The sequence below is a fragment of the Zymoseptoria tritici genome, chromosome 13 (assembly GCF_000219625.1).
Source record: "Zymoseptoria tritici IPO323 chromosome 13, whole genome shotgun sequence".
Classification (NCBI taxonomy): Eukaryota; Fungi; Ascomycota; class Dothideomycetes; order Mycosphaerellales; family Mycosphaerellaceae; genus Zymoseptoria; species Zymoseptoria tritici.
In genome coordinates this window covers 760,571-787,077 of record NC_018206.1, presented here as the reverse complement: position 1 = coordinate 787,077, position 26,507 = coordinate 760,571, and the positions used below count along the sequence as shown (strand labels likewise).

The following is a 26,507-nucleotide window of genomic DNA, read 5'->3' as shown; positions in this document are numbered from 1 at the left end:
CCATGAAGTGCCCGCTGCAGCTCTCCACCACGCTTAGTAAGCAGAGTCTCTCCCGTCCCGTCCGCTTGATCGCCCGCGCCAGCAGCACCAAGGAGGAGGCCAAAAGCAAGCAGCCGTGGCCCGACTACTACTACGCTCGTGTCTGATGCGATCCGGCACGCGAGCAGGAAACATCCACTTGCACCTCGACACGATTGCTACTCCGGTCTGATGTTGTAGTGGCAGCATCTACTATTCTGTCACCGCTGCGTCGACCGCTGTTACGGGGCGGCGGCAAAGCCCATCGATACGCCGGCAGACTTCAGACTTCACACACACCCCCGTACTGGGATCTCGACCACGTCCAAACTCATTCCGCGCCCTCGACTTTGACACGCACTGGCTCCTGCTGTACGAAATACTCCCACGCACAACGTCACCGCCACATTTCTTGCCCTCGACCTCCCACACGAACGTCGCTTCCTACTTTTCATCAGCCGAGACCCGCGTAACGGCCGACCTCCACGTTGCGACCTAGCCCGGACCAGCGACATTCAGACGACAGAACGGCCTTGTAACACCACTTTGTAATCTTTCGGCATCGATTATTCACATTCTGCACGTGCTGGACACGCGAGAGGAGATTGGGGTAGCGCAGCGAGCAATAGGAGGAGCGGCAATAAGCACAACAGCAGCGACCTCACATCCTCCGACTCCAACTCCAAGTACAGCGCACTTCCCGTGCCCGGCCTGGACATGACTGCCGTTGCCTCTCTGAGCTCGTTCCAACCTAACAACCCTCGGTACAATGGCTTCGGCACCGGCGAATTGAATTCTGGCAACATGTTCACACCAGCGGTGCGCAAGACGGCCCAGCGGCAGAATTCATCCTCATCCATTGCATCTACGGCATCTTCAACATCGACTATTTCCGCGACACCACCACAGACCAACGGCGCTGTACAACCACCCGCAGATCCGGGTAATTGGGCGACGAGGAAGAAACCGACACGAGGACTGTGGCCGCCGGGAAAGGCGGAGCCAGCGACAGGAATATCGACAGCGAGACCACAAGCTGTGAGCTCGGCCGCATCAGGTGCGACAGCTTCATCGGCGATATCAGCACTACAGGCACCTCTGCTCCCGTCGCAGCAGATGGCGAATGGAAATGGACAGACAAATGGAGTGCTGCGCGGTGAGGTACAGTCTATGCCGCCGGCAATTCTGCACCTCTTACCGATGAATGGCACCTTTGAGCGGAAGACGATCAACGTGCCGTACGTTCCGGACGTCCTTCGCATTGGCCGACAGACCAACCAGAAGACGGTACCCACACCGCTGAACGGATACTTCGACTCGAAAGTGCTTTCACGTCAACACGCCGAGATCTACGCGGATCGCAATGGCCGGGTGTTCATACGGGATGTCAAGTCGAGCAACGGTACCTTTGTCAACGGCATGCGATTGAGTCCCGAGAATAAAGAGTCGGAGCCACGAGAATTGCGCGAGCAGGACGTACTGGAGCTGGGTATCGACATTGTTTCGGAAGACCAAAAGACGGTCGTGCACCACAAAGTTGCCGCAAAGGTGGAGCACGCTGGAATTTATGGACAAGGGACCGATGCTTTGAGTTTTGGCGATCTCGATCCTAGCGCTGGTCCGGGCTTGATGGGTCCGCATCAGCTTCAACTTAAGAGGAGTAATAGTTCAGGATCGATGGCTGGACGTGGAGGGATGAATCAGACGGCGATGAACATGGGCGGGATGAGCCAGCCTCAACATATGCGGAATTGGCTGAATCCGATCACGACGGAGCACATTGTGAAGAAGCTGAATGTGGGTGTTGCGTGCTGTCGTCCGACGATCGAATACTGACTGTTCTCAGCACGAAATGAAACTCGCGATGCAGCAATCACAAGAGATTGCACGGGCACGGCAAGCCATCGAGGCCTTACTGGGCGGCAAGATCGAACCGCCTCCGCCGGAGAAGAAGCAGAGTTCGGACAAGTCCAGGTCATCTTCCGCCAGGTCGAAACTTGATCTCAAGACGCACTTTTCAGAGCCTCCAGCGCCTCCACCACAAGCACCTTTACCAGAGAAGCCCGATGTCGCCAGAGCTCTGGCCGATCCACTTATTCAACCTTTACTACGCCGAACCGATACCGCACGACCACAATCAGGCAACGTTTCTCCCACACGAATCGACCACTCCGGCGACATATTACGACTCTGCGAGGAACTGAAATTGGCAAAAGGCGAGCTCAGCAACCAGAGCGAGCGAATGAAGGCGCTAGAGAACGAACTTGCCCAAGAACGCACAGCGCGAGAAAGCGCAGAGTCGCGAGCCCAGCAATTGCAAGAAAGTGAGACCGAGCGAGCCGACTCTCCGACCAACGGCGGCCACCCTAGCGCCGAGAGCAGTCCAGATGCAAAAGACAAGTCCCAGGCTCCAGACCTCGAAGCCCAGATGGATCGTCTACGCGCGTCAATGGACGAAATGAAACAACAAATGGAATCCTACCGCCAACGCGCCGAGTCCGCCGAAGCCGAACGCGACGAGGCCCGGCAATCCCTCGCGGAAATGGTCGAGCAGAAACGCAAAGAAATTGCCGAACGGTCTAGCAGCACAAATCTGCGAGCGCAATCCAAGGGTCGACGCTCACGCTCGAAACCACCACCACAAGTCGATGGCGCCGCTGAGCTGAATGGTCATCTGGCAGAGCCTTTGCCGACCAGCAGACCGACATCAGGAGCGCTGCTTCAACGCGCAGGTGTCGAGGACGGCAGGCCGATCACTCCGGAACAGGCGAAGTTACTCACAGCGTTTTTGGCGCAGGAGGTGTTGACGCCTGGGTCCAAGGACGCGAGCGCGTTGAGTCGAGATGGGGCGCTGCTTTATTTTGGCTCGCCTTATGCTAGTTTTGCGGCGGTGGTGGTTGTGGGGTATTTGGCTATGACTTATATCAACAGTTGGCCGAAGTTGGAGAGATGAGAAAGGGAGGAAGAGTTGGGGGGATGATGGGAAGATGAAATGCCTGATCATCGAGAGGCATGCGGTGTTCAGTCCGGCGCCTCCGAGCTGCACGTGGGATGAGATGATGTGCATCGTCGCGAGACCGCGTCTCCACGCAGTGATGCTGGCGTGATTCCGGATTTGCCGACGGCGCGATCTCGAAACGACGACCTGCAGTCGAATGCGAGGACTATCGGACCACTCGGGAAATCACAGACCCGATGGATGTCCTCTGTTCACGCAACGACGCATGTCGGCGATGATCGTTGATGGACAAGCCCGCGCCGAACACACGTTCAGCAAAAGACGCCGTGACGAGGAAAGGGAAGAGCGAGTTCAAACGAAGTCCTGCAAAATACCGCAGGAAGCTCAAGGTTCGACAATGGCGCCAAAAGAGCGGCAACAGTCTGCAACCACTGCGCGGACTGCAACCAACATACACTTTGGACCGACCTACAGATGGCGGTCTTTCACGACACACACACGACGACGACATTTTCTTGGTTCGGCATTGGGGAATGGAAAGGCATGGGCACAGGATCGGGCAACTTGGGTCTTCTTTGTTGTACATACTCGGCGGCATTGGGTGAGGCAAAACGGTTCCTGGTGTTGAGCTTGATGCCGATGAGGATTGCGTGGGAATGGGTTCTGGTGCGCGAACGGGATCATTGGACATGAGGAGTGGGTGTGCGATAGCCGGAGGAGATGGGCTGGATGGCAGAGTTGGTCTGCTGCTTGTCCTCACGTTCCCTCACTTTTCTTGTCCTTGACTCGCCACGCTTGTTATCGCATTACTGACAAAACCTACCTACCTCACTGAGCTACCCTGGCTACGTATGAGCCTTTGCTTGCCCGTCGCCGCGTAAGCAGAACAGGGTAGGTACCCAACCTGGAAGCTGACCATGACCATGAATCATGCTCCCATCCAACGCGAGCCTTCCCGGTCGAAGCCGGAAACACCTCCTCTAGCACAGCAGCTGTACAAAAGGCCATACTTTCTCTCATCTCTCCTTCAACAGCACCATCTCACCAACCCCTTTACACCCGCACACATCTCAATCCAATCCCAACAGCCATGACCTCCTCGGACGACAAAACCAACCTCTTCCCCCAATACTCTTCCCAACTCGTCGGGACCTGGAAATGCATCTCCTTCCACCTATACGCCGTCCCCTCCAACCCGTCCCCCTCCAACCCTCACGGCGACCTCCTCTCCAAACCCCAGGGCGACTCTCCCCTCGGCCGCCTCTCCATCTCCCCCACCGGCTGGCTAGCCGTCCATTCCTCCACGCCTAGTAGCCTCGGAGGTTTGAAATCCGGAAAATCCTGGCACGCCGCGCCGGAGGAGGAAGTCGCGCTTGTAGCACGGGGTCTGACGATGTATTGTGGGTACTTGGAGGTTTTCGAGGATGAGGAGGAGGGGCAGGTGTGGTGGAGGACGAGGGTGGAGGTGGCTGCGGATCCGGGGATGATTGGGGGAAAGGAGGAGAGGAGGGTTAGGTTTGAGAGGGAGGATGGGGAGGGGAGGGACGTTATGGTGCTGGAGCCGATGAAGGAGTATGAGGTTGAGGTGAGTTGTTTCTGAGGGGAAGGGGTGGGTGGATTGGTGCTGACTGATTGATTTGTAGGATGGGACGAAGGCGAGGGCGGTGTTGAAGTGGGTGAGGATGGATCCGAGGGAGTAAAGTCTCGAGTTGGCTCATCAGACTATTTGTACATTTTCCATATGGCACCGCTTTGCTGTAGTGCTCTGCCAGTTCTGCCAGAGCTCATAGACCGGCACGATATGCTCACCATCTTCCACCAATCTTCGAGGCGCGATTGTGCCGACAACGACCCTACCGATTTACGGCAAGACGGGCTTCAGGGGTATAAAAATACCCTTACCCGAACCACAAAGGTCACAAACCGATGATGATCCGCCTCGAGTTCGCCTCGTCTATATCTTTCTTTTCTTTTCCTTTTTCTTCTTTCTTCCTTCATCCTCGCACGGCTGACAACTTCAAGAAACGACTGCACACAATATCACACTGCACGCTCTTATCGTGGAAAATCCTCGTCCCACAAAAACGTTTGGTCTGCGCCTCCTTCTCTCACCTCCTCCACCGGACGATTCACTGACAAAAGCCCACGCAGAAAACGAGATCACCAAAATCAAACCACCCAACATGAAGTTCTCCATCGCCACCTTCATCACCATCATCGCCTGCGTGGCCTCTATCGCCACCGTCGTACGATCTACTCTTCTCCACCTGGGTGCGTGAACCTACTAACGCGTTACAGCTCGGCTCCTGCACATGCAGACCGGAAGCCGTCGCTTATGATTGCTGGACTTGCTGCCACAGAGAAAACGGCGGCGGCAGAAATGTGATTGGATGGTGAGTTTCTTACCGTTTGCGTTGGAGTTCGGCGACTTTGAGGAAATGTTGGGCTGACTTGGCGGTGAAATCAGTGAGCTTGTTGGCTTGGATGGCGTTGGATTCGAGGTCACTTCCAATCCAATCCATTAAGGATCCAATAGTGCCATTGGATATCCAGTCCAAATGAGGCAATCCAATAAGGATCCAAAGGTGTTGTTGGCCATGTTGTAGCCTAAGGTGTATTGTATCGTGTTATATGCTTGCTATTGCCCTTATTGACTATATAGTTCCTCACTCTGGCTTAAGGAGTCTGCCACCGTTGTTGACATGAATGACTGCTAGAATGACTGCTCTCTCAGCTGCGTTATCATGTTGTTGTGCACCTCATCCTCATCATCAAATGCCGGTGTTGTAACTCCTTCTCTTGTCTTGACAGGAGGTCTATATGCACTGCGAAGGAAGGCACAAGCCTCAATAATGTCGCCACCAAGCTGTGAACGGCGATATGTGATCATATCTCTGCCGCTGCTGAAGGATCGTTCGGGGTTGTCGCTCATTAAAGGGATCGAGAGGCAGTCGAATGCCATGCGTAAGAGATTCGGCCATTGTATCCGGCGTGCATACTACCATGCAAGGACATCGAATGGAGCGACTGCTGGATTGTATTCACCGGCGGCGTTGTATTGAGGGTCTGGCAATGGATCAGCTGATAGGTATTCAGTCAGTTCATCAAGAGCACCTCCGGCTGCTCTGTGTGAAGTCTTGAGGCGCTTGAAGTCACGCATGCGAGCCTGCACACTGTCTTCTGCTAGTGGTGGTGCTGGAGCTGTTGTGTGAGCCGCTGTGAAGATGCCCTTGTATTCATTAGTCCAGAGCTCAGTCACTTGCTCGTGAACTGCAGACGACCAGCTAGCCTGAGAATCCTGCGTCCATTGGCCCTCAAACCACTGCTTCTTGAGGAGCGGATTAAGGTAGACTGCGGCAAAGAGGATCGGTGTGTTATCGCAGAGGGTGTAGTACTTCTCAATCTTGTGCCAGGCGTGGTTGCAGTTGTCTGAGAGATACTGGAAGGACTTGTCGCTGGCCGCTTCTTCGCTGAATTCGACACGGAAGTTGTCTATGGTATCCAGAAGGAAGCTGATAGTCGGATACCAGTCACAGAGCGAGCGCTAATTGCCTTGCGAGTCGATTGTAGCCACTTCGAAGGTAGCCAGAGCGTCGTGAATGCGATTCAGTTGCTTCCAGTGTTGTGCCTTCATCCGGTTATCCTTCAAACTTGCCTCGCCCTTGTGTTCCTTCAGCTAGCCCTTCACAAACCGCTTAATCCTCTCTTGCAGCTCGAGAGCTCTCGTGATCATGTAGTAGGTCGAGTTCCAGCGTGTGTCGTTGTCTTGGATAAGCTAAGAAGGTGGTTAATGAGATGTTGAAGAAGGTGTGAGAAATGAGGTCGAAGATTAAGGGGTTGCGGAAGCGCGGCAGCGGAAAGTCCCTTGCGCGGGCCGCGTGCGGGGACCAATCATAAATTAGGACTCAGCTGGTATAGCCCCACTTTAGAAACTCACCTTTAGCTTGTCGAATTGCTCCAAAACTCCACTAACAACAACACCTGCGAATCGCTCAATCCTCTGCGGCGATCCTCGAATAAACCGCACTGTGTTGTGGAGCATGCCAACTGGCCCTCTCGCAGCCCAGAAAGCGTCCACAGCGTCCACCGCTCCCTTCTTTACCTTGGCCTCTAGCGCCGCCAACGCCTTGCCAGCTCCAGCGCCGAGCAACAACGCCCTCGCACACAGATTCGCAACGTGGCCAAGGCAGCGCAGTCTGCGTGACAGCCGCTGCTTCGCAGTCCAGTGTGGGTAGAGCTCCTTCAGGATCAGGTCCACGACGGCGGTGTTGGTGCCAATGTTATCGCACATGAAGTATCCGAGATTCCGCTGAAGGTTGTATTCGCTGATTACCTCCATGAGAGCCGCAGCCTCGTTCTCAGCAGACTTCGCACCATACGTCCTTCTGAACGCCAACAGCCGAGTCCTTCGAGTCCCTCCACTGTCGACGAAGTGAGCGAACACGCTGAGGATCGAGTAGTTGTTGGGGCTCGTCCAGCCGTCGAAGGACAGGTGTATCTTGCTAATGGAGTCTCTCAGTTCTCGCTGCACCGCAACCTTCTTATTCGCGTACGCTTCCATTATCTACCCTCGAATCGTCGATGCCGCACGCGGTAGAAACCCCCCTATTGAAGAGCTGAGGAATGTAATAAGATCGCGGAAGTATTGGTTCTCGACTATGCGGAAGGTAACATGGCAATACACCATCCAGCGCACGAGGAGGCTCTTGAATTCGTTCACACTGTAGTCCTTGGTGAGCTGCTGGTACACCACACCACTGGCGAACGAGCTCTTGATGCTTCTACTTCCTCCGACAATTGGCTCGCCAGTAACTCGGTTGAGCAGGTGTTTGGTCTCCAAATGATCAAGAGCAGGACTGTTGCCGTTATTGCATGTTAGAAGCACTTGCTCTGTGCCAGCCACCTCACAGTGGTAGCAATAGTAGTACTTCCTTAAGTCCTTTGCACACAACAACGCCTCACCGGACCTCCAGATTGGTGACTTGCCCTTGCGAGTCTTGTTGCATGGCGTGGCAATAACAGCACATCGTGTGTATTCACTGCTCCGGATCTGGAAGGTTTCCTTGCGAAGGGCTGGATCGAATCGAGGGCTCGTCTCACAGAGCGTAACATGGTCGGTGACCTTGCTGCTCGGTCTGAACAACGAGAATGGAAGCATTGCAATAGCATGAGGATGATGATGGCGTTGATGGATACAGAGATAACTACACCTTTAAGGTCGCAGAGTCTTCAACATGCTGTGCAACAACAACCCCTGCAGCCCTACACTATTGGCAATCCAACTAGCAATAGATTGGCAGTGAACAACACCTCCAATCCATCCAACAACGACGACATGGTGATCCAACACCGCCAAAACGATCCATTGCCAAGCCAATCCAACAAGAATCCAATCCAACAAGCTCACTGGGTGAAATAGCTCCAATGGGCAGTGTCAGTGTTCTTGAGTGGGGTGGCATGCGGTCAGCGTCGTTGCGCTTGGTTGAAGCGACATGCGGTTGGTATTTGTGGGAGGCGAGGGAGTCTTCGGTTTGGGATTGCAGGCAGAGGTGATGGAATTTGTGTACGGACGTTCTTTGGACTCGAGTATCATAGGTAGATGGAAACGAATTCGATCTCGTGACACGGAGGCGAATGCAGATGCCGCCATGTTGATCGATGTGTTCCGTTGAAGCTCTTCCAACTATGCCTTGCAATGCGACTTTCGAGGTCCAAGAGCAGGAACCTTGAGGAGTGAGGAACGAAAAAAGAAGGTACCTACTGTCATGCGTGAAAAAGGCCTACATGCATGCTAAACAACATAAGGATCCCACATCAGGTCTGCGTACCAGCTTTCAAGATGATGTCTTGGGTCGATGAGTTCTGGCAGATGCAGATACCATTCATCGCAGTCGAGAGAAGAGAGATTGTTCGTTGCCTTGATGCACTCCATATCCTCCGTGTAGAATCCGCTCATTTCCCAGTCGATCAAGCCCGTGATCCGGATATTCGCCTTGTCGGAGTGGTCCACCATGATGTTGGCTGGTCGGAAGTCGCCGTGGATAAAGACGATGTTTTGCTTTCGAGGCGGAAACGTCTGTTTCCGGAGGAATCTCCCGTATACGGTGTCCTTCCTGCGAGCATTGCCGTACATGAAGTTCCACAGCTGTTCCGTCGAGTAGATTGGAGCATCACTGGTACGTATGTGCCTGCGGAAGTCTTTGCAACCTTGACCGCCGACGCCTCCGAGCGGAGTACCAGGTTCATAGGGAACAGCTCGAAGTTGCTGAAGCAGAATGTTCAAATCACGGCTGATGGCCTCCTTCTGTGGCTCAGTAAGACTTAGCCATACAGTCTCTAGATTGACACCAGAGACGAGATCCATGAACATGTACCAGGTGTTACCGATGGAAATGACGCCGTGCGGTCTGGGTGCAGGTATTGTTGGCGATCTGGTTTCCAGAAATTGTAGCGTTGAGTACTCTGTAGAGTCTGGTTCGCTGATTGCTTTGACGACCACATGGTCGCCAAAATGAGCCACGAAGTGATGGCGGCTTGATACTGAATTGAAGAGGAAAGTCGCGGACTCCAATATGCCAGCAAGTGCAAGTGACAGTTCATGCCCACTCTCGGACCACATGAGATTCTCCTCGTTTAGTACAGCTTGAACCGCGGACGATAACGAATAGACAATGCTTGCTGGCTGGGTCTTGTCGATCGTCCACGAAGAGCGACGTGGCATATCCGGCGGAGGGCTTTGGGATGCTTGCTTGATCGCAAGCTCTGCAACATTCGTCTCAGTACGTTCTCATCTGTGGCCATCAAGCTGTCCATACGGTCAGAAGCTTTCGATACCTCATTGAAGCCTTTCTTTGAAGCCAACAACGACTGATAGCGAGCTGGAAGGGCCGAGGATATGTCCACATCAGGCTGCCGCTTCAGAGCTTTTTGCAACTTCCTCAAGACTCTGTCGTTGTATTGCGCTGCTGCGGTGAATATGGACCTTCTCGTCCGCAGAGTCGTCCGATGCGGACATCGTGATCCCATCGGACAATGTTCGAAGCGTTCGGAATGCGTAGATGAGGAATAAATGTTTGTTTGCTAGCGCTGAATGACTAAGAATGCTTACCTAATAACGCTAACGACCATATCCTGCAACATGTCAAGACGAAGATGTTTAAACATCTCGCCGCTTTCACGAGACGACTAAGTAGCGTACTTATACTATATAGGACTACTACCGCTCGACAACTTATATCTAACACGCTACTACTTCGTATATAGTACCTGGACCGGACGGCTATATCTTATATATAGGAACAGCGGGTAAAGTCTCGATATCGCGATAGAGTTAGTTCTTTAGGATGCTTATATAATATATATAGAACGGCGTCCTTTGTTTGTTTGTTTGTTTGTTTGTTTGTTCCATTTACGTCCTTTAGGAGTCCAAGACTATGTAGGACGGCCTTGCAAGCAAGGCAGTAGATCTATTTACAATCAAATTCTTTCGGTATTCTTTGACCTTAGGGGAAACCCCGTGCCTAAGGCAGGACCTGCAAGCAGAATCTGCCTAAGGCAGGACCTGCAAGCAGAATCTGCCGAAGGACTTCAAAACAGTGCAAGACAAAGGAAATCAAACGAGTGTCGTTGTCTGCAGCCGGGGCTGCAGAATTTTCGCGCCAAGCTTTTTGCAGAATTTTCAGCGGATCCTTCCGCTTCGCACGCACGCTGCAAATTCGAATTCGAAATGCAGTGCAAAAGCAGTGCAAAATGCCGTGCAAAAGCAGTGCAAAATGCCGCGCAAAAGCACTGCAAAAGCAGCTGTCCAACTCGCTGCCCCCTCTTATCCTTAATACGCCTTTGTGGAACTGCAGCGCTTCCAAACGCATACAGCTACGCAGGTTGATCGCAGAGTTGTAGATTCCACCGTTGTTCTAGCTCTTTGAAGTGCACATTTCCGTAGAGGACCCGAATCTCTAGAGGGAAAGAGGTGCGATTTCGGTTCGGATTTCGAGGAGGTGCGCGTATAGGGCAGAGTGGACTGCTTCTTTCTTCTTCTTGTTCGTAGCGTAGAGAGCTATTCGTTCGAATCGTGCTGTTGTTCTGTTGTAGCTTGTGTTTCGAGGGGAGGTGTACCTCCAGGTCGTGTTGTTTTTGTTTTTGTAAGGGAAGAGGGATCGACGGCCTCTCCAATCCTCCGGAGGAAACTTGGCTCTACGACGACGATGTCGTCGTAGGTTCGTAGCCGGCACCACGTACAGGTGTTCCTCGTCGCCGGCCAACGGCGTCCTTTTGTACTATAATAGGGTTATTAATAAAGACGGATCGACACGATATGCTCTCTTTCTTCTACTAGTTCTCTACGGCGCGATTAATAGTGCCCGACGACGAGCTTTCTAGATTCGCGGGAACATAAGCTTTAGGGTATAGTAATAATACCCTTAGCTAACTAGATACGTTACCTCCGTAGTGCCGTACAAACCGTACTAGAATTTAGCGGCCTAAGGCTCTAAGGTAGTATAGTTTAAGCGGCATAACGGAGGTAGAAGAGGGGTCGCTCGTATGTACGGTCGGTTACGTATATAGCTCGAATTTCGAGAACGTTAAAATCTATAATATAGCATACTTTTTAACGAATTAATTAATAACAACTATAACTCTAATAGACAAGGCGTTATAGGAGCTAAGAGAGGGAAGCGAGACGAATATTTCTAAAGTAGCGCGAGAATATAGCGTGTACTATACGACATTATTTAAGCGGTTTCGTAGAGTAACTAATTCGCGAGCTAAATTCGATAAAAACAACATAATTCTTTTATACTAGTAAGAGCGTACCCTCGTATAATACATCGACACTCTAATACGTAAAGGTATACTACCGACACTAGTAATAGTCCTTACCTTTGTTTACGATATCGCAAAGGTATCCCTAAGACGGTAGTAGATAAGGGAGTTTGTAACTTAACATAGCACTACTATTTAATCGCGTTATCTTAACCCTCTCGATAAGAACCGTAAGATAGTAGACTCGGTGCACTAATATAAGGCATACTACGGGCTCCTTAAAGAGAAGATATAGTAGTATAATATTAAGATATAGAATACGTATAACATAGACGAGAAGGGCTTCCTTATTAGTATACTTTAGAAGAGAAAGCGAGTCTTTACGAAGTCGCAATACCTCTTAGGCTCCCTTCTCGGCAACCTATAAGATAGTAGTCGTAAGTAGATTACCTTAATTGCAGCTATCTATGCTAATAGTACTACACTACTACCGGCATTAATATATAAGGTAGTAACTAGTAACATCTAATCCTCGTAGCTTTAAGACTAGAATCCGGACGAGTATATTGCCTTCTTTATATCCTTACTAAACGGCTAGACTAACAATAGTCTTAGACTCTACTAGCTTATAAAGGTATTCGAGCCTCTTATAAGGTAGAAGGCTAGTAGAGGCTATAGATTGCTAGTTATTAATAGCTATAGTTCTTATGTAAACATAGCGTTTCTTTAGTATTGCATTAACTACCGGATATTCGTAGTAGTCTTCCTACCTTACTTAACATACTACTTATAGCCTCTAGATATTAGTCTCTTTAGTCTACTAGCTAGCTACTATTCTATAGAACTATTACGGTTTATATACTAGTCTAAAGGACTCTTAGCGGTTATAAAGCGTAACTTCTTTCGGTTATTCTAGCTAGCATAGTAAAAGGCCTTTATACTAGTAAACATCGCTTCTAGCTTCCGCAAAACTAGCCTCTATCTACTAGATTTATTAGTCGTAGTATAGAAGTTTGTAGACTCTTAGAGCAAGGGTAAGAGTAAGGATAAGGCTAAGGGCAAGAATGTTTACTTTAGCGATAGCTTAAGGCTAGGCACTACTAACGACAACATCGGTAGACCGACTACCGCTAGTATAGACACCTCTATTATCTTAAATAACTAGCGCAAGATAAGGAGCCTTATAAACAGCGTACTAAAGTAGCTATAGAATAATAAGGAACATAGACAGATCTAGCAGCTAAAGAACACCCTCCTATATGTTTAAATATAGAATTAGCTCCTTAAGAGTAAGAACACTAGCCTTCGACAATCCTTTAAGTATAAGAAGAAGAAGAGACAACGTAGTAAGCCGCTACTATTAATCCCTTATAGTTAGGCTATATAGTTCTATTTACCGGCTAAACTATAAGCTAGTAAGGAGCTATTAGCTACAAAGGAAGCTAAGAAGGTCGCTAAAAAGAAGAAGAAGGAAGAGACTACTATTATAAAGAAGGTAGATAATTAATTAAGAGCTAAAGAGTAGATATAAGCTAAGGCAGACAGGCTAGCTAAAGTAGCGCATAAGAGGGCTAAGAAGGCTTCGTTACTAGAGACGAGAATAGCTAATTTATAGCTAAATATAGACCTCCGAGCCTCTACTCGCGTAGCCTCGCCGGCTAAGCGCTATAGAAGGAAGGTAGTAGATAAACTAGTGCTAATCGTAGTATTAAAGGTAGACATAAGCCGGAGGAGGGGTAAACAAGCAGCTAAATCCTCTTAGCTACTAACACGTATAACATTAAGGCAACGACTTTAGGCTACTTAGAGCTAATAGATATAATTAATACTATTATTTTAAGCTATATATTATGTCTATTAGACTAGTAGTTATAACGTTATTAGCTATAGAAGTAGTAGTAGAGGTAGAAGGATTCTCTAATTGCGACCGTGCACGTAAGCGACCGTGCACACGAGCGACCCCCCTTCTACAAACCGACAATAATCCGCCTCGACCTACAAGTTCTTCCGCTGCCTAACGCGCTATAACGCGCTATACAAAATTTCGGCAAAAAGGCAAAAACATATAATACTATGGTCGAATGTGTCCGTTGGAGAAAATTTGATGTAATATGTCGCGGCACGAAGCTGCTCGGTCGATCGAACTTGCAACACTACCAGCGGATGTGGAGAAGAGATGCTGAGGCCGTATCTTGATGAGATAAGAAGCGGTGGAGAGATGTTCGTATATATCCCGACAGACATTATCTCTCTCGCACTCCCACCCCAGTCCTGTACATCGTTGACTGCTCCTGGTCGAAATTGTGGCGAAGCTACCACACAGGTCTGACAAATCTCTCACAGCCCATCTCTCTCTGTGTCCGCCCCGCACAAGGTACAGAACCATCAATCTCCCAAATCGACACCTATCCGATGCAATGACACACTCGGTTCTTGTCGCTGTGCACGAATCAGATGTCAGCGCAACGATGAGACAACGAACAATGTGGGGTCGGATGGTCGTACCATGAGCCACTGCCATGGAGCAGAAACCTGCAACGGATCAAGCATGCCTCCGGCTTGTCTGTTGGATCACAGTATTCGTGCTGGCCGATGAGATCTGCGTCAGCGATGCAGCGATAGGGGATCTCGTGCGTGGAGTGGACATACGGCGATGACTCCCGGAGCGATGAGGCCGACGACAATGGCGGCGATGAGGGTAGTGAACTTCATTGCGTTGACGGTCGGTATGGAGAAGCCGATCGTGCGGCCGCTGGATGAGGAGGAGTTGGACGGAAGAACTCGTCAGAAAGCGCAGGTGTCTAGCTACTCTTATGCTCAGATGTCTCTCGGTAGATGGGCACACCGCTACTTGGATTCACCAGCATATGCTCAACCTGTGGTCTGCTAATGGCCTAGTCCACGTTATCATGGCCTTTCGGCAGTTGGCAGGGTGTTCGCAGGCTCTTCGGGGGTCTAGGAGACTCAATTGGTTCTAATCCTGGAGGATGGGCTGGACCTTGCAAGGCCCCATAGCAAGATCGTATCCGAGACAGCACAGCATACCTTGTCATCTGTCCCACGCAAGATGTCAGAGACAAAGGCGATGCTGGGCTTATCAGGGGCTTTCCCGAGCTTGAGGTCGCCCGAAACCCAGTCAACAGGTGCACTTCTTCAAGCGAGCGGTTTTCCGCATGTCATCCGGTCATTATTCACAGCTACTCCAAGCTCAGTGCCTTGGCACATGGCTGCGCAAAGAGGATGTTTGCTAAGCTCGGGCCCGATTAAGACCTGTCCGATGGGATGAGTGTTAATTTCGCGGACAGGGAAGTGGTTCATGAATATCGTATTCCAGTCGAGCTAAGATTGATCCAGTCCCCCAGATCCTAGTCAACAGGCTCTACATGTTCAAAGCGAGACTTGTCGAGCAACTCTCGCGGATGACATCCGGAAATTGCGATCTCGTTCAAGCTCGACAGTATGCTTGTGTCTGCCCAAATAGGATGATTGCTGAGCTCATGCGCGACCGATACTCCTTGCGGTAAAATGCTGACATGGAGCTGGTTCATGGATCTTGTGAACAGGAATAAGGGCCCCTCCGTGAAGTGAATCAAGCCATTCAATGCCAGCTTTTGGCGAAATGTCTCGCTGCAGTTCCCGATGATTCTGTGTATACAGTATGTCTACTGTAGCAGGAGCGGATAGCAGCAGATACAGCAGTCTGTGGAGCAAAAACTTGAAGTAGCGCCTGAAGACAATGCCGATTTTCCTGGGCGAAATCAGCGAGAGGCTGTGTATACCTGCCCGAAGAGCTCGTCAATTGAGTTGTCGACATAAGCGCTACCAGACCGGATCAGGACGGATGGCACTCTCGTGCATCTACACGCGGGATACGCTGATACTCACCTGATCCAGTGCGCATCACGAGATGCTGTTTGCCTTTGTTGAGTCCATGGATCAAAGACCGTAAAATTCCCAGGGCAGCGATTGCAGGCGACGAAACTTAGTCGAAGCAGGTTAGTTAACACAGGAGGCACAGATCAGCTTGCCAGAGCTTTGTGTAACTCAGGCTGTCCGACCAGGAAAGCGAGTGTGTGAGCGGAAAGTACCCTCATGTCCCGTAGAACTATCTGATGGCACGATTGTTGTCAGACAATTGTCGGCAAGTTGAAGGCATTTGCCGCCCGATTGGGACAGGAACATCGGGCGATGTTGCTCGAGCTTTTCTACGAAGCAGGCGAACTGGGGTCCGCAGCAGAGTCACGCCACGCTCAGTGTTCGAGCTCGTGCTATTCTTTTCAAGTCATGAAGTCGGGTTTTGAGCTTTCGCATTTTATGCGAGGGAGACTCCCGTTTAGGCCACCATCACCGGATCTGTGGACTTTTGGACGATTTGGCCTTCCGAGGGCTTCCTAGCTAGCAACTCTGTATATCCGCGGCGGAACAACAACACATCAAACCCTTGAAAGTGCCTGCTCCGCAAAAGCATCCCGGGAAACCTTGAATAGGAGTAGTGCTTATTCCTGCCCAAAACTCCGTCGATGGCCATGTTTGGCATAGTGCAGTTTCTCGAGTTTAGGAGAGCTCGGGGATGCTTCATGGGGCTGGCACGACTTCGTGCGTTGAGGAGCCGTAAGGGGCATGTCTAGGGTCGGATTGGCCTTCTTCCTAGTCATCAGGCGATCTGATTTGACCAAGGTTCAAACGTTGATCTGTCCGGTGTGCTCACTGCTCATCACGCGATGTAGGGGTGTGAGATGAAGATGGCATGAGCCATGACTAGCATCCATGAGAGTATTGAATAACCGCAAGTAGGGCAGATATCCTTGGGACAACTTCGCCCCTGAAGCACGTTGATGATTAGACATCAATGATCAGTCGTGCATATGAGTAGCATCTTCCACCTCTCGTCCTTCTCTCTTTTCCTTCTTCTACTTCTTTCAACAACTCAATTCATCCTTACTCCCGCACGCAAGCAGGTTTTCCGCATTTGCAGTCCTTCCAGTGTGTTCGCTCCACTCTTCTTTTGGCATCCATCACGGTCCTTCCAATACACCACCCAAGGCCCGAGACCACCATCTTCCACATCAACCAAACATCAAACTCTGTTCCAAACCCAATCATGAAGCTCGCCGCCGTCATCTCTACCGTCCTTCTTGGCGCTGTCCCTGTTCTCGCAGCATACCGTCCAGGCACTGGACCACCAGGCAAATGGTTTCCAGGAGTGAGGGCGTGGTGCGAGGGGTTGCCCGACGGCGGTGGTGATCCTATCGGAGACGCATGCAGGGGAGTGAAAATCGACACGGTACGACAACTTCTTCTTACCACTGCATCAACGTTCAAACTAACGCATCTACCTCCAGGTTCCTGGTGTGAAAGGAACCTGTTGCTTGAGGAACGAGCGGGACTCCAACTTCATGAACTACCTCTGCAATTCATACGACGGAGGCACAAACGGTCACGTTTACCGCTCCGACAATGGGCCCGGATCTTGCTAGAAACTATGAGATATGGCAGTGGCCACCTCGTCGGGCATGTCCACACGCTGGTGCTGGAATTCATTCGAATTGGTTCTTAATCGATGCTGGAGAGGATTTTGAAGCTACTGGAACTCGAAGCTGGACGGAATGAACAAGTCTTGTGGCGTGTCTGGCAAACGGTTTCTTCTGAGGCGGCTTTTACTTCTGAGGCGGACTTTTCTTCCTCTGAGGCAGACTTTTCTTCTGAGGCGGACTTTCTTCCGAGGCGGCTTTTGGTTTTCTCAATACTGTGGTTTGATTTTTCGCTGGGAAAGGTCATGTGTCTATCAAAACGGCGTTACCTACTGTCCCGATCACAAAGGCCAAGCACTCCAAAGCCGCGATTTCATTTGATTTCTGTTACTGATCTCATCGCAACCGTTTCGTTGTCAGCATTGGGAGACCGTTCTATTGATGACATGCGTAGAGGGTGGCGTGAGGTCGAGGCGCGATTGATGCTGTCACAGTCAAACCACAATCTTTCGACACTCTTTGATAAATGCACAGGCATACAGGTAAGACCCGTTGTAACACTTCTGCGCGCTGCCAATCCAATGCAGTCAGCGAAGGGAAACCTCTTCATCAGCCGATCGAGGCTCTTTTCCCTGAGCGAAGACAGTTCAAGCGATTCCGATCGACAAGCTGACGGCATCTGCCAAAGGAAGAAAAGATAGGGGACTACAGCCGAAATGGCGGATCTGGACATCCGGGGCCATATGGAAAGGACCTGGCGCTCCAAGTAGACCTCTGTCGTCCAAGGGTCGCAGCCAGTTCTTCACAGCATGTGACGGACGCTTTTGCTGGATCTTCCCGAGTTTGTGCACTGTGTGCCAGGACGAGGGTACAAACACGAATACCCATCAGTGCTCTTTATGGTGTGGTGGATTTGGTTACTGGTATTAGTTAGTGCGGTTACCGGTTGGTTTGGTGAGCGATTTTTCGTCTGTTAGTGGTGGTGGTAAGGATTTCCGTGTATACCGGTAACTAAGAGGAGCGAGCTCCGGGCTAATAGGATCGCGACGGCGAGGTCGAAGTCGGAATTCGCATAAACGGCTTCCGCAGGCTTCGTAAAACAACTACAGCTCGCAGATACCGCGGGTCTTAATATCTATCGACACCGGGGAGCGACGTTGTTGTCGTCGCGAAGATTGACTATTTTTGGCCCCCAAAGTCTTACGTAATTTGGTATTTAACCACTGGTGCAGTTGGTGAGCGATTTCTCGTCTGTTGGTGGTGGTAGTGAGCACCCTACCTCTACCGGTAACCACACCATGAAGAGCACTGATACCCATCGCATCGCCGTCTGCGCTCAACAAATATCTCGTGCTCGCAGGTAGAAGGTTGACAAGGCCGGTCATCAAAGCGTGATACACGACACCTAGGGACAACCTGACAATGTTGTACCAATGTGACCTCGGAGATCGCGACGAAGTTGGAGCGAATCGCAACACCTGCCCTCTTTAAACATAGGCAGGGTCGGTGACAACCGGCACTAATTTCTTTGCACAATAGCAGGTGTAGAAAGTCTCGGCACTCTGTGACATCTGCGACTTCCTGGACTATCCACCAACGATATATGACGTGCTCTGAACTTGGCTGCTGTGGACGGATCATCTCCTCAAGCACCCTGCGTCATGACACTTGTTGAAGTAATGATGTGATCACAAGAAGAGTGCGATGATCGCACCAGCGCCGATGAGCATTCCAGCCGACTGCACGCCACTCGCAGCACCCGTGTAAGGCGACGGCCCACCGGTGGGCGACGGAGCAGGCGCAGATCCATTCTTTGACTCCCGCGGCCAGCAGTACTTCTCAAGACAGCCAGTACATACGTCAGGCAGCTCCGTCACATTCTTGTGCACAATCGCACAAGCCAGACAGGCAGCCCATTCGGACTCGCCGGAGGACTGACTCTGCGTGACCATAGCGAGGCCTCCGTCGAAAGTCTTGTTCAGCAGAGCTTCGGCGAAGGACAACTCATTCGGAATTCCAAGCTCCGTGTTCGGCAGGAAAATCACAGTCGCCACCTCCGGGTCGTGGCAGCCGTAGAATTGAGCACCTGAGGAGAGGTTCTGAGACACGAACTCTTCATCGGTTGGGACTTTCGGCATCCGCGAGAGACCTTTTTGCTGCGCGGAGGTGTAGGTGTTGTAGATGGCAGTGCCGTTGGTGACGTTGCCGGGTGAGTTGGTCTGCGCATCGACCACGAAGATCACATCGACGGCACGCTCGGGTTGCAGAAATGGGAAGCCCGGAACTGCTTGCCCACTTAATCCGCCATCTGTGCCGAAGATGATTTGCTGATCGCGGATGACTCCTGCATCCTCGCTCTGGTAGAACGGATTGGGTATTTGGCCGTAGGGATTGATGAGCGTCACGCCCGACACTGCGCTGTTGATGGATTCGGCGAGAGTATTGTTGAGCTGATCAGCGGTGAAGTTGCCCGTGTAGCATTCGTTGTCGTTCTGAGGATCGATGTCAGTATACCTGCATGGTAGAGAGCACGATAATGCAAGTTCTTACCGGAAGCAAGATGTTCGACGAGATGGCGGTGATGAAGCCAGTATTATCGAAGCCAGTAGTGCAGTTCCCTTCGCCTGTGCTTCCCATATACTTGGTCGGGTAGAACGCGCCGACCATCTCATCGAAACTACCAAACTCAAATGGCGACACTTCCCAGATGGCCGACTGCATATTCGGTCCACACATTCCAGAGGCAACATTAGCCTGCGTGATGGTGATGATTGGATACGGAGCCTCGTGGTCTTGGAAACTGGATTGCGATGTGATGTCTGACCAATGGAGGTCATTGCCTCCAGATGCCGAGATGTAGTTGTACGACAATCCTTGGCCGTAGATGTCGACCAAGGTTGCTGGATAGCCTGCAGCAGTCTTGTTGCCCACAGCGGCACGCTGGCGATATCATCAGTATGCGCATCTTGGAAATCGGAGGCATACATACATACCACTGCGGCTATATTTGTGATGACGGATGCAAACACATTCTGGTAACTCTTCTGAAGCAACTCAGTTCTCAAAGTAGAAACCTGCTCAAAATCGTTGGCCATCATGCCGGACAAGGTCAAAGACCCGCCCGAGAGTGCACTGATATAAGTCATGCTTTGCAACAATCCTGCCACGGATGAGTCGCTGCTCTCGCGGCCATCCAAACCATAGACAGCTCCGGCCGTGGTCAAGCCGGCCTTGGTACCACCGCCGCTGAGAGCCAAGGCGAGCTTTGGCAGCTGCTCGGTGGAGACGCCCGGCAGAGCCTTTGTGAGCCATGCCGACAACGCTTCGCTCGCTTTCGACAGGCGGGCATCGGCATACGTCTGCTCATCGGAGCTGAGTGAGTCGGCTGATCTGATCAAGGAGACTCCTTCCGCTGGTCTGGGGCATGAAATCGTTGTCGGCACGTAACCATTGACAGCAGCTTGGCGCTTAAGCTGTGCCGATGCGAAGGCCGCGAGCGCGAGGACGGCTGGAGCAGTGGTTCGCATGATGATGGCGGTGTATGCGAGACTTGGTTGATGGCCGATGGATCTCGCGAGCGGGCGCAATGGTTCTCTTTATGGATCCTGCGCCGTGCCCATGTGATGAACTATGTGGCGCTGATCCTGGTGCCCGCGGTGCATATCTTGCCGGCGACCGATTGGGCGCCATGGACGGTACGGCGCAACAGTGAGTTTAAGGCTGAGACCGGTCGCGAGTCTTCACGTCCGTGTCTGTCCTGTACCTGTTGATATCTCCTTGGTCCTTCATCGTTGCGGAGTGCATCCTGCTGACTAATGAGAGGAATATTGCTCTGCCCATCAGCTGTGAGATGGTTCGATGATGCCTGGAGGTGCCCTTCGCTTTTACTGAGTGATCTTAAAGTTTCGGCTAGCGACTGTCCGAGCTTTTTTGCTGTGGGGCCCCGAACTTCAAGCAGGCGAGGTCCACAAGGAGGGAGGAGCAACCGACGACAACAATACATCTTTGCCGGCTCACATGCCAGTCCCTACATCTCCATTAGCCTGGTATGGCTCTCGGTCCTGACCTTGACGAAACTCACAGCATTGAAGATGAAAAACTCTTCTGCCTGTCCCGACAGATAACCAAGACTGTGCCAACCGGCGGTTTGCGATTGGGAAAGGAACCAAAGCCCATCATAGAGCGACCACGGACGGTCTGCTTCACAGCTCAGAGGCTGGAACTTTTCGCTGACATTCTCCCTCTCTGAATCCGATCGTCCATCTCCTCGATCTTTCAACAGAAGCAGCCACAAGCAAAAATGTTCTCATACTTCAAATGCCTTCTAACCGGCACTCACGTCCCAAGATACCCATCGGTCGTTGTGATCATCGGAATTTCTTGGCCGCTTCTACGGCCTACACACCATATCTGAGACCGGAGAACTGCAGCTCTTTGGCCGCTGGTATACGCAATCAAAACCCGAATCGACAAGCCAAAGTTCCCATGCGCAACGGCCGAAGCTCACATTACACGCCAGACACAGCAAGCTAACCACAAAACCACTCCACATCTACTTCGTGCCCAGCTCTACAGGCTTCACAAACTTCGCCTTGACACCCTTCATCCATCCACTAGCCAGTAGATCCTTCACCGTCGTGGAATTGTTATGCTCATCGAAGGCCTTGCGTCCGGTATACCGCTCGAAGAAATGGAAGACACTGCGATCATCGGGATCTCTCGCAATGCAGTAGTAGATGGTTCCTGGCTCCGAAGCTGACATGGCGGTGAGCTTTCTGTAGACTGCATCCATGGCATCTGCGTGCTGTGGGTGAGCGTAAACCTGCGGATCATCACGGTGAGTTTGTACGTCGTGATTGTGAAAGATACCGACGAACCGTGCCAAAGACTGTGAACTCGTCCTCGGGAATAGGAGGCATTTCGGTCATGAAGTCCTCTCGTTGATATTCTGCTTTGCTTGGCTCCATGGCGGTGTTCTTCACAGTTCGCTGAGATCAATGTTGAGATCGCAGCTTCTGAAGTGATTGACAAGAGATGTGAATGCTCAATGCCATGCCGGCCCTCGCCAAGGGCGCGATGGTTTCGTCCCACATGTTCTCTCGACGACGGTGATGCGTGATCTGTAGCTGTGGGTCGCCATTCTCGCAACACGTCGCTTCTCATCAACTCGACGTCAATGTCGGCAGCTAGGAGACAGGACAGGTCCGGGATGTCTTCCGCATCTGAATTCCGCCGAGCGGCAGAAGTCTGGGGCGTGTCAGATGACTACGATGGCGCAGCTCAACCTGATGCAATGAGAAAGCGCCCGACAACAACGAGGAGAGCGGCGTGTTATTGCATGAAATGTACAAGAACTCATGGAAGGAAGCCTTGGATATGGAGCATCACCCTCGCCCTGTCGTACCTCCTAGCTGCCTGGGCGTGGACCAGTGGCATGGCGGTACCATATTCTGAACCCAACAGATCCAGCGGAACGTCTCATTCTCAACCACGCTTTCTTCACAGGTATCGCGGTAATGTCCACCGCACGAACGTCTCAATCTTTCCTTTCTTTCGATTCTGCTGGATCTTGACCTCCAACACAACCGAAGCTGCTAACATTGCACCAGCACATTGCACTCTTGCTACTTCTCCTGCGCCAGCCAAAAAAGTCGGCCATGGATTGCTTCGTTGCCACACGGTTCTTGGTGATGTCGGATACTCACGGCGATAGATTCGAGCCTCCACCCGGAAGATACGACGTGGTGATCCACTGCGGTGACATGAGTGAAGAGTCAAAATTGCAGGAGTTCAGAACCACGATCGAGTGCCTCAAGAAGGTCGACGCTCCGCTGAAGCTGGTCATTGCGGGAAATCACGACTTCACTCTGGACCCACCGATGTTCAAGAAGAAGCTTGCCGAAGCAAGACTGGACGTGAACGACGATGCAGTCCAGAGGGAGTACGGAAACTACGGACAGGCCCGGCGATTATTCGAAGATGCGAAGCACGACGGGATCATGCTACTCGACGAAGGCACGCACCGCTTCACTCTGTCCAACGGCGCACAGCTGACAGTCTATGTCAGTCCATACACCCCATCAACAAACGACTGGGCATTCCAGTACGACCCTCAAGTAGACCACGCATGGGACATTGGCACGGATGTGAACGTCGCAATCACCCACGGCCCACCGAGAGGCATCTTCGACCAGACGGAGTCAAATACGAGAGGAGGAAGTGCCAGCCTGTTCCGTGCTATCGCGAGGGCTCGACCTCAGATGCATTGCTTCGGACACATGCATCCCGGCTGGGGAGCAAAGCTCGTGACGTGGCGAGAGGAGATGAGCGAGGATGTCGAGGTTTCGCACTTCACCGCCATTGGCAATGATGAATCGCAGCTCATTGAGAGCCTTGCTACACTGCAGCCTCGGAAGTTCGACACCGAGGATGTCCGTGCGGAGAAGGCTTCGAGACTGGAGACCCTTGCGAAGAAGGCTCATTGTGCAGCGGCAAATGCGGACGCCATTGAGGGCCGCACGCTGTTCGTCAATGCTGCCATTGAAGGGAACGTGGAGTGGCCCAGGCACTTGCCATGGATCGTGAACCTTGCATTACCGAGAGCGACGTGAGCGCAGGCGCTCGGCTCAGCGAGATGTGATCATCAGAGACGATATGTGTTCCGAGCTTCCGGTCAGCCTATCGCTTCATCGCAGAGACTAATGTTCGTGCAGTGCACCAACCTTAATAGCCCTTCCTTGGGGTGCTAGGAGCCTCCGTGCCTTGAGCGCGATGCTCCGCCGCCAACACGATAGGCCGACCGCGGACGTGCGACCTCGTCGGGAGAGGACTTTGAGCTGAGTGCATGGTGAATTTGCAAAGAGGCGATGGTATGACTGATGGAAGGGTGAGAGACTTCTGCCGGGACTTTGGAAGGCGAGTAATATGATGTGTATTAGCAGCACACTCCTTGAAAGTCAACGAAGTGGTCGTTGCGAATCTCGTCTGTTCCACGTATGGGCGGTGCTCAGAAGTCGATCTGTGTGCATGTGAAATGCCGACAAGAGTACGAAGTGATGTTGTCACCTTGAAGAAGAGCCACTACGTCTTCGCGTCGACATCCATGCATCGTGTGCTGTACAGTCGTGAGTGATCCGTCCCAGTATCACAAACCATTCACTGTGAGCACCGCGTACGAAAAGCCTCAAACTTTGCAAGTTCCTCCCAATTCCCGTCTTCTTGGTACTCCCAAGCAAGCTTCAAAGTCCCCGGAGGCAGATAGATTTCCCGATGTGTACCATTTGGAGTCACATAGCCCATGGAATTCGGCTCTCCGCTCCAGTAGCTTTCGTCGGGCTCGATGGGCTTCTGTTTTGCACGCTTGGTCCATACACTCAAGCAGTCCCTGTCATCTGAAGATAACGCTATGATCGATCTGCTACAGAGACGTCGCAGAAGAGCGTCATCTTCTTCCTGGTCCTTCCAGCAGTCGTCATCCCAATGTTTTCGTGCCAATTGCAAACAACGAGCTTTCTGCCTGTCGCCTGTTTCGGAGACATGAGATGCTCGAGATTCAGGCCAACAGGTACCTATCGGCAGAGTCCTCTCATTCAGGACCGTCAATGTCTTCAGCGCGCACCAGCACGCACATCCGGCGAATGCTAGCTCCAGTGGCCAGGTTTGGAGTTTCGACTTGAGAAGGACTGCCAATTGTGTGAATCCGCGCGTCTCTGCTGTGTGGAAGCCGGAGCCTCGAGCGAACTTGATCGGTCGTGCCACGTCCAAGACGAGTCGCACTTTGAAGGGCGCTGACTTCGATGGTTCTGAAGAGGCTGGCACTTCTGCTTGGCCGATTGCGGTAACCCACTGTTCGAACAGCGGTGCAACGACATCATCGCCGACATTGACGTTAGCCGCGACTGGAATTTCGTCGTTGCCTAGGAGAGGCCAGTAGAGGTGGAAGACGAGGTTGAGCGTGTCATCGTGTTCTAGTGAGGCGCTCGCCAGAGTCCTCACGTCTCCAGGGCGCTGGAAACGAATGTCGGCCGTAACAGTCATATCGATATGAGCAGCTCGGAACAAATGTGGTCATGCAAAGACGACGGGCATGTTGAAATGACCGGACGTGCCTACTCGAACATATCGCTGAGGCTGCTGCCTTGCTATTGAGTTTGATCCTTCCGAAGTGGAGCCTGCGGGTGGGACGTATATATTACGAAGGTATGAGCTGGCTGTATGCCCGCCCTCTCTGCAGGATTGAGAGGACATCAAATGATTGGTTTGACATGCAGGTGTGAGGATGGTCCGCTGAGTTTGAAGGTGCAGGTGTGGAGCGCAAAGCATGGAGCGAGATCTTCATAGGGCTCGGCCGTGGTATGCGGAGTCGAGAATAAATTCCAGAGTCGCTGGCAGTCTGGCGGAAGCCGACTACCCGTAGCAAATTGGATTTCTTGTGCACAATTCCTGATAGTAGGTGATGGGCGTGCGAATGGTCACGGCTGCGAGCTATCGAAGAGGTTGAAGGTCGAAGAGATCGAAGAGGTGAGGTCGGATCATCAAAGACTGACGCTGATCGCCGCTTCTCGCTTGAAAGAGGTCTAGATGATCGTCGGCGCCTTTGGAATGACAGCCGACGCCGAATTCGAAACAACTTTTCTTATTACCTGGACTGCTCGTCGACATCGATACCATGACGGTCTGCCAGCGACTGCCGCAGCTCATAATGCCGCCCGCAGACGAGAGTGGCGTGCAGCTGAGGACGACGCGGCAGCCCAAGCAGCTCGGCACCGACTGCGACGCCTGGATGATTTGCATACGACTGGTGAGCTACTGGAGTATATTCAAAAGGATGTCGCTTTCGTGTCATGATTGGATGATATGTTTGCTTCAGTATTGGATGGAGGTCGATGACTGACAAGTGGAAGCACAGCAGCCTCTGGACGCAGGCACAGCATGAAAAGGTCCTGGCAATTGCTTGTGTACCGGTACTGTATTTGCCCGGTTCGGTCTCGCTGCTCTGCATCCTGCCGACCACCGACCAAGTTTCGCAGGTCGTTATTCGCGGGGAGACCGTCCAAGTCCCGGAACCCGCCCAGCCACCATCGCGTCAGTTGGGAGCGGACAGTGTTTGCCGATGTTTCACGACACGGTGGTCGAATTGTTTGTACGGTGAGCGAGGAGTTACGGACAACGAAGGCTGCTCGTCAGTACTCCTGCGTGAATCAGTCCAGACACGGCACAGCTCGATATCTCACCACCTTGCACTTATCATCTGCGGCATTGTGTCGTGCACTCGACACGGCTACACCGCAGCTCGT

The 26,507-nt window shown here is 51.8% G+C and overlaps 8 protein-coding genes across 8 annotated transcripts; 5 read left to right on the top strand and 3 right to left on the bottom strand.

Annotated features, from left to right (window-relative positions):
• Nucleotides 1–822: 822 nt before the first annotated feature.
• On the top strand, nucleotides 823–2,978 carry MYCGRDRAFT_101893 (uncharacterized protein; the record flags this gene model as incomplete). Its single annotated transcript, XM_003847670.1, has 3 exons — nucleotides 823–1,815; nucleotides 1,946–2,750; nucleotides 2,802–2,978. The coding sequence occupies 3 exons, from the start codon at nucleotides 823–825 to the stop codon at nucleotides 2,969–2,971; spliced, it is 1,968 nt and encodes a 655-aa protein (XP_003847718.1).
• A 128-nt stretch (nucleotides 2,979–3,106) lies between these two features.
• Nucleotides 3,107–3,726, top strand: MYCGRDRAFT_106525 (uncharacterized protein; the record flags this gene model as incomplete). The annotated part of the gene is made up of 1 exon (XM_003847671.1): nucleotides 3,107–3,726. The coding sequence occupies one exon, from the start codon at nucleotides 3,174–3,176 to the stop codon at nucleotides 3,603–3,605; it is 432 nt and encodes a 143-aa protein (XP_003847719.1).
• A 341-nt stretch (nucleotides 3,727–4,067) lies between these two features.
• On the top strand, nucleotides 4,068–4,677 carry MYCGRDRAFT_97451 (uncharacterized protein; the record flags this gene model as incomplete). The annotated part of the gene is made up of 2 exons (XM_003847672.1): nucleotides 4,068–4,562; nucleotides 4,621–4,677. The coding sequence occupies 2 exons, from the start codon at nucleotides 4,068–4,070 to the stop codon at nucleotides 4,675–4,677; spliced, it is 552 nt and encodes a 183-aa protein (XP_003847720.1).
• Nucleotides 4,678–8,768: 4,091 nt separating this feature from the next.
• Nucleotides 8,769–9,596, bottom strand: MYCGRDRAFT_77914 (uncharacterized protein; the record flags this gene model as incomplete). Its single annotated transcript, XM_003847574.1, has 1 exon — nucleotides 8,769–9,596. One exon carries the CDS (start codon nucleotides 9,594–9,596, stop codon nucleotides 8,769–8,771), a length of 828 nt encoding a protein of 275 aa, XP_003847622.1.
• A 7,245-nt stretch (nucleotides 9,597–16,841) lies between these two features.
• MYCGRDRAFT_97449 (uncharacterized protein) lies at nucleotides 16,842–17,217 on the top strand (the record flags this gene model as incomplete). The annotated part of the gene is made up of 2 exons (XM_003847673.1): nucleotides 16,842–17,024; nucleotides 17,083–17,217. The coding sequence occupies 2 exons, from the start codon at nucleotides 16,842–16,844 to the stop codon at nucleotides 17,215–17,217; spliced, it is 318 nt and encodes a 105-aa protein (XP_003847721.1).
• Nucleotides 17,218–18,576: 1,359 nt separating this feature from the next.
• MYCGRDRAFT_64715 (uncharacterized protein) lies at nucleotides 18,577–20,754 on the bottom strand (the record flags this gene model as incomplete). Its single annotated transcript, XM_003847573.1, has 3 exons — nucleotides 18,577–19,703; nucleotides 19,762–20,151; nucleotides 20,205–20,754. The coding sequence occupies 3 exons, from the start codon at nucleotides 20,736–20,738 to the stop codon at nucleotides 18,900–18,902; spliced, it is 1,728 nt and encodes a 575-aa protein (XP_003847621.1).
• An 869-nt stretch (nucleotides 20,755–21,623) lies between these two features.
• MYCGRDRAFT_101890 (uncharacterized protein) lies at nucleotides 21,624–22,196 on the bottom strand (the record flags this gene model as incomplete). Its single annotated transcript, XM_003847572.1, has 2 exons — nucleotides 21,624–22,033; nucleotides 22,089–22,196. 2 exons carry the CDS (start codon nucleotides 22,176–22,178, stop codon nucleotides 21,764–21,766), a joined length of 360 nt encoding a protein of 119 aa, XP_003847620.1.
• Nucleotides 22,197–22,855: 659 nt separating this feature from the next.
• MYCGRDRAFT_111679 (uncharacterized protein) lies at nucleotides 22,856–25,144 on the top strand (the record flags this gene model as incomplete). The annotated part of the gene is made up of 3 exons (XM_003847674.1): nucleotides 22,856–23,818; nucleotides 24,256–24,335; nucleotides 24,768–25,144. 3 exons carry the CDS (start codon nucleotides 22,869–22,871, stop codon nucleotides 25,142–25,144), a joined length of 1,407 nt encoding a protein of 468 aa, XP_003847722.1.
• Between the last annotated feature and the right edge of the window lie 1,363 nt (nucleotides 25,145–26,507).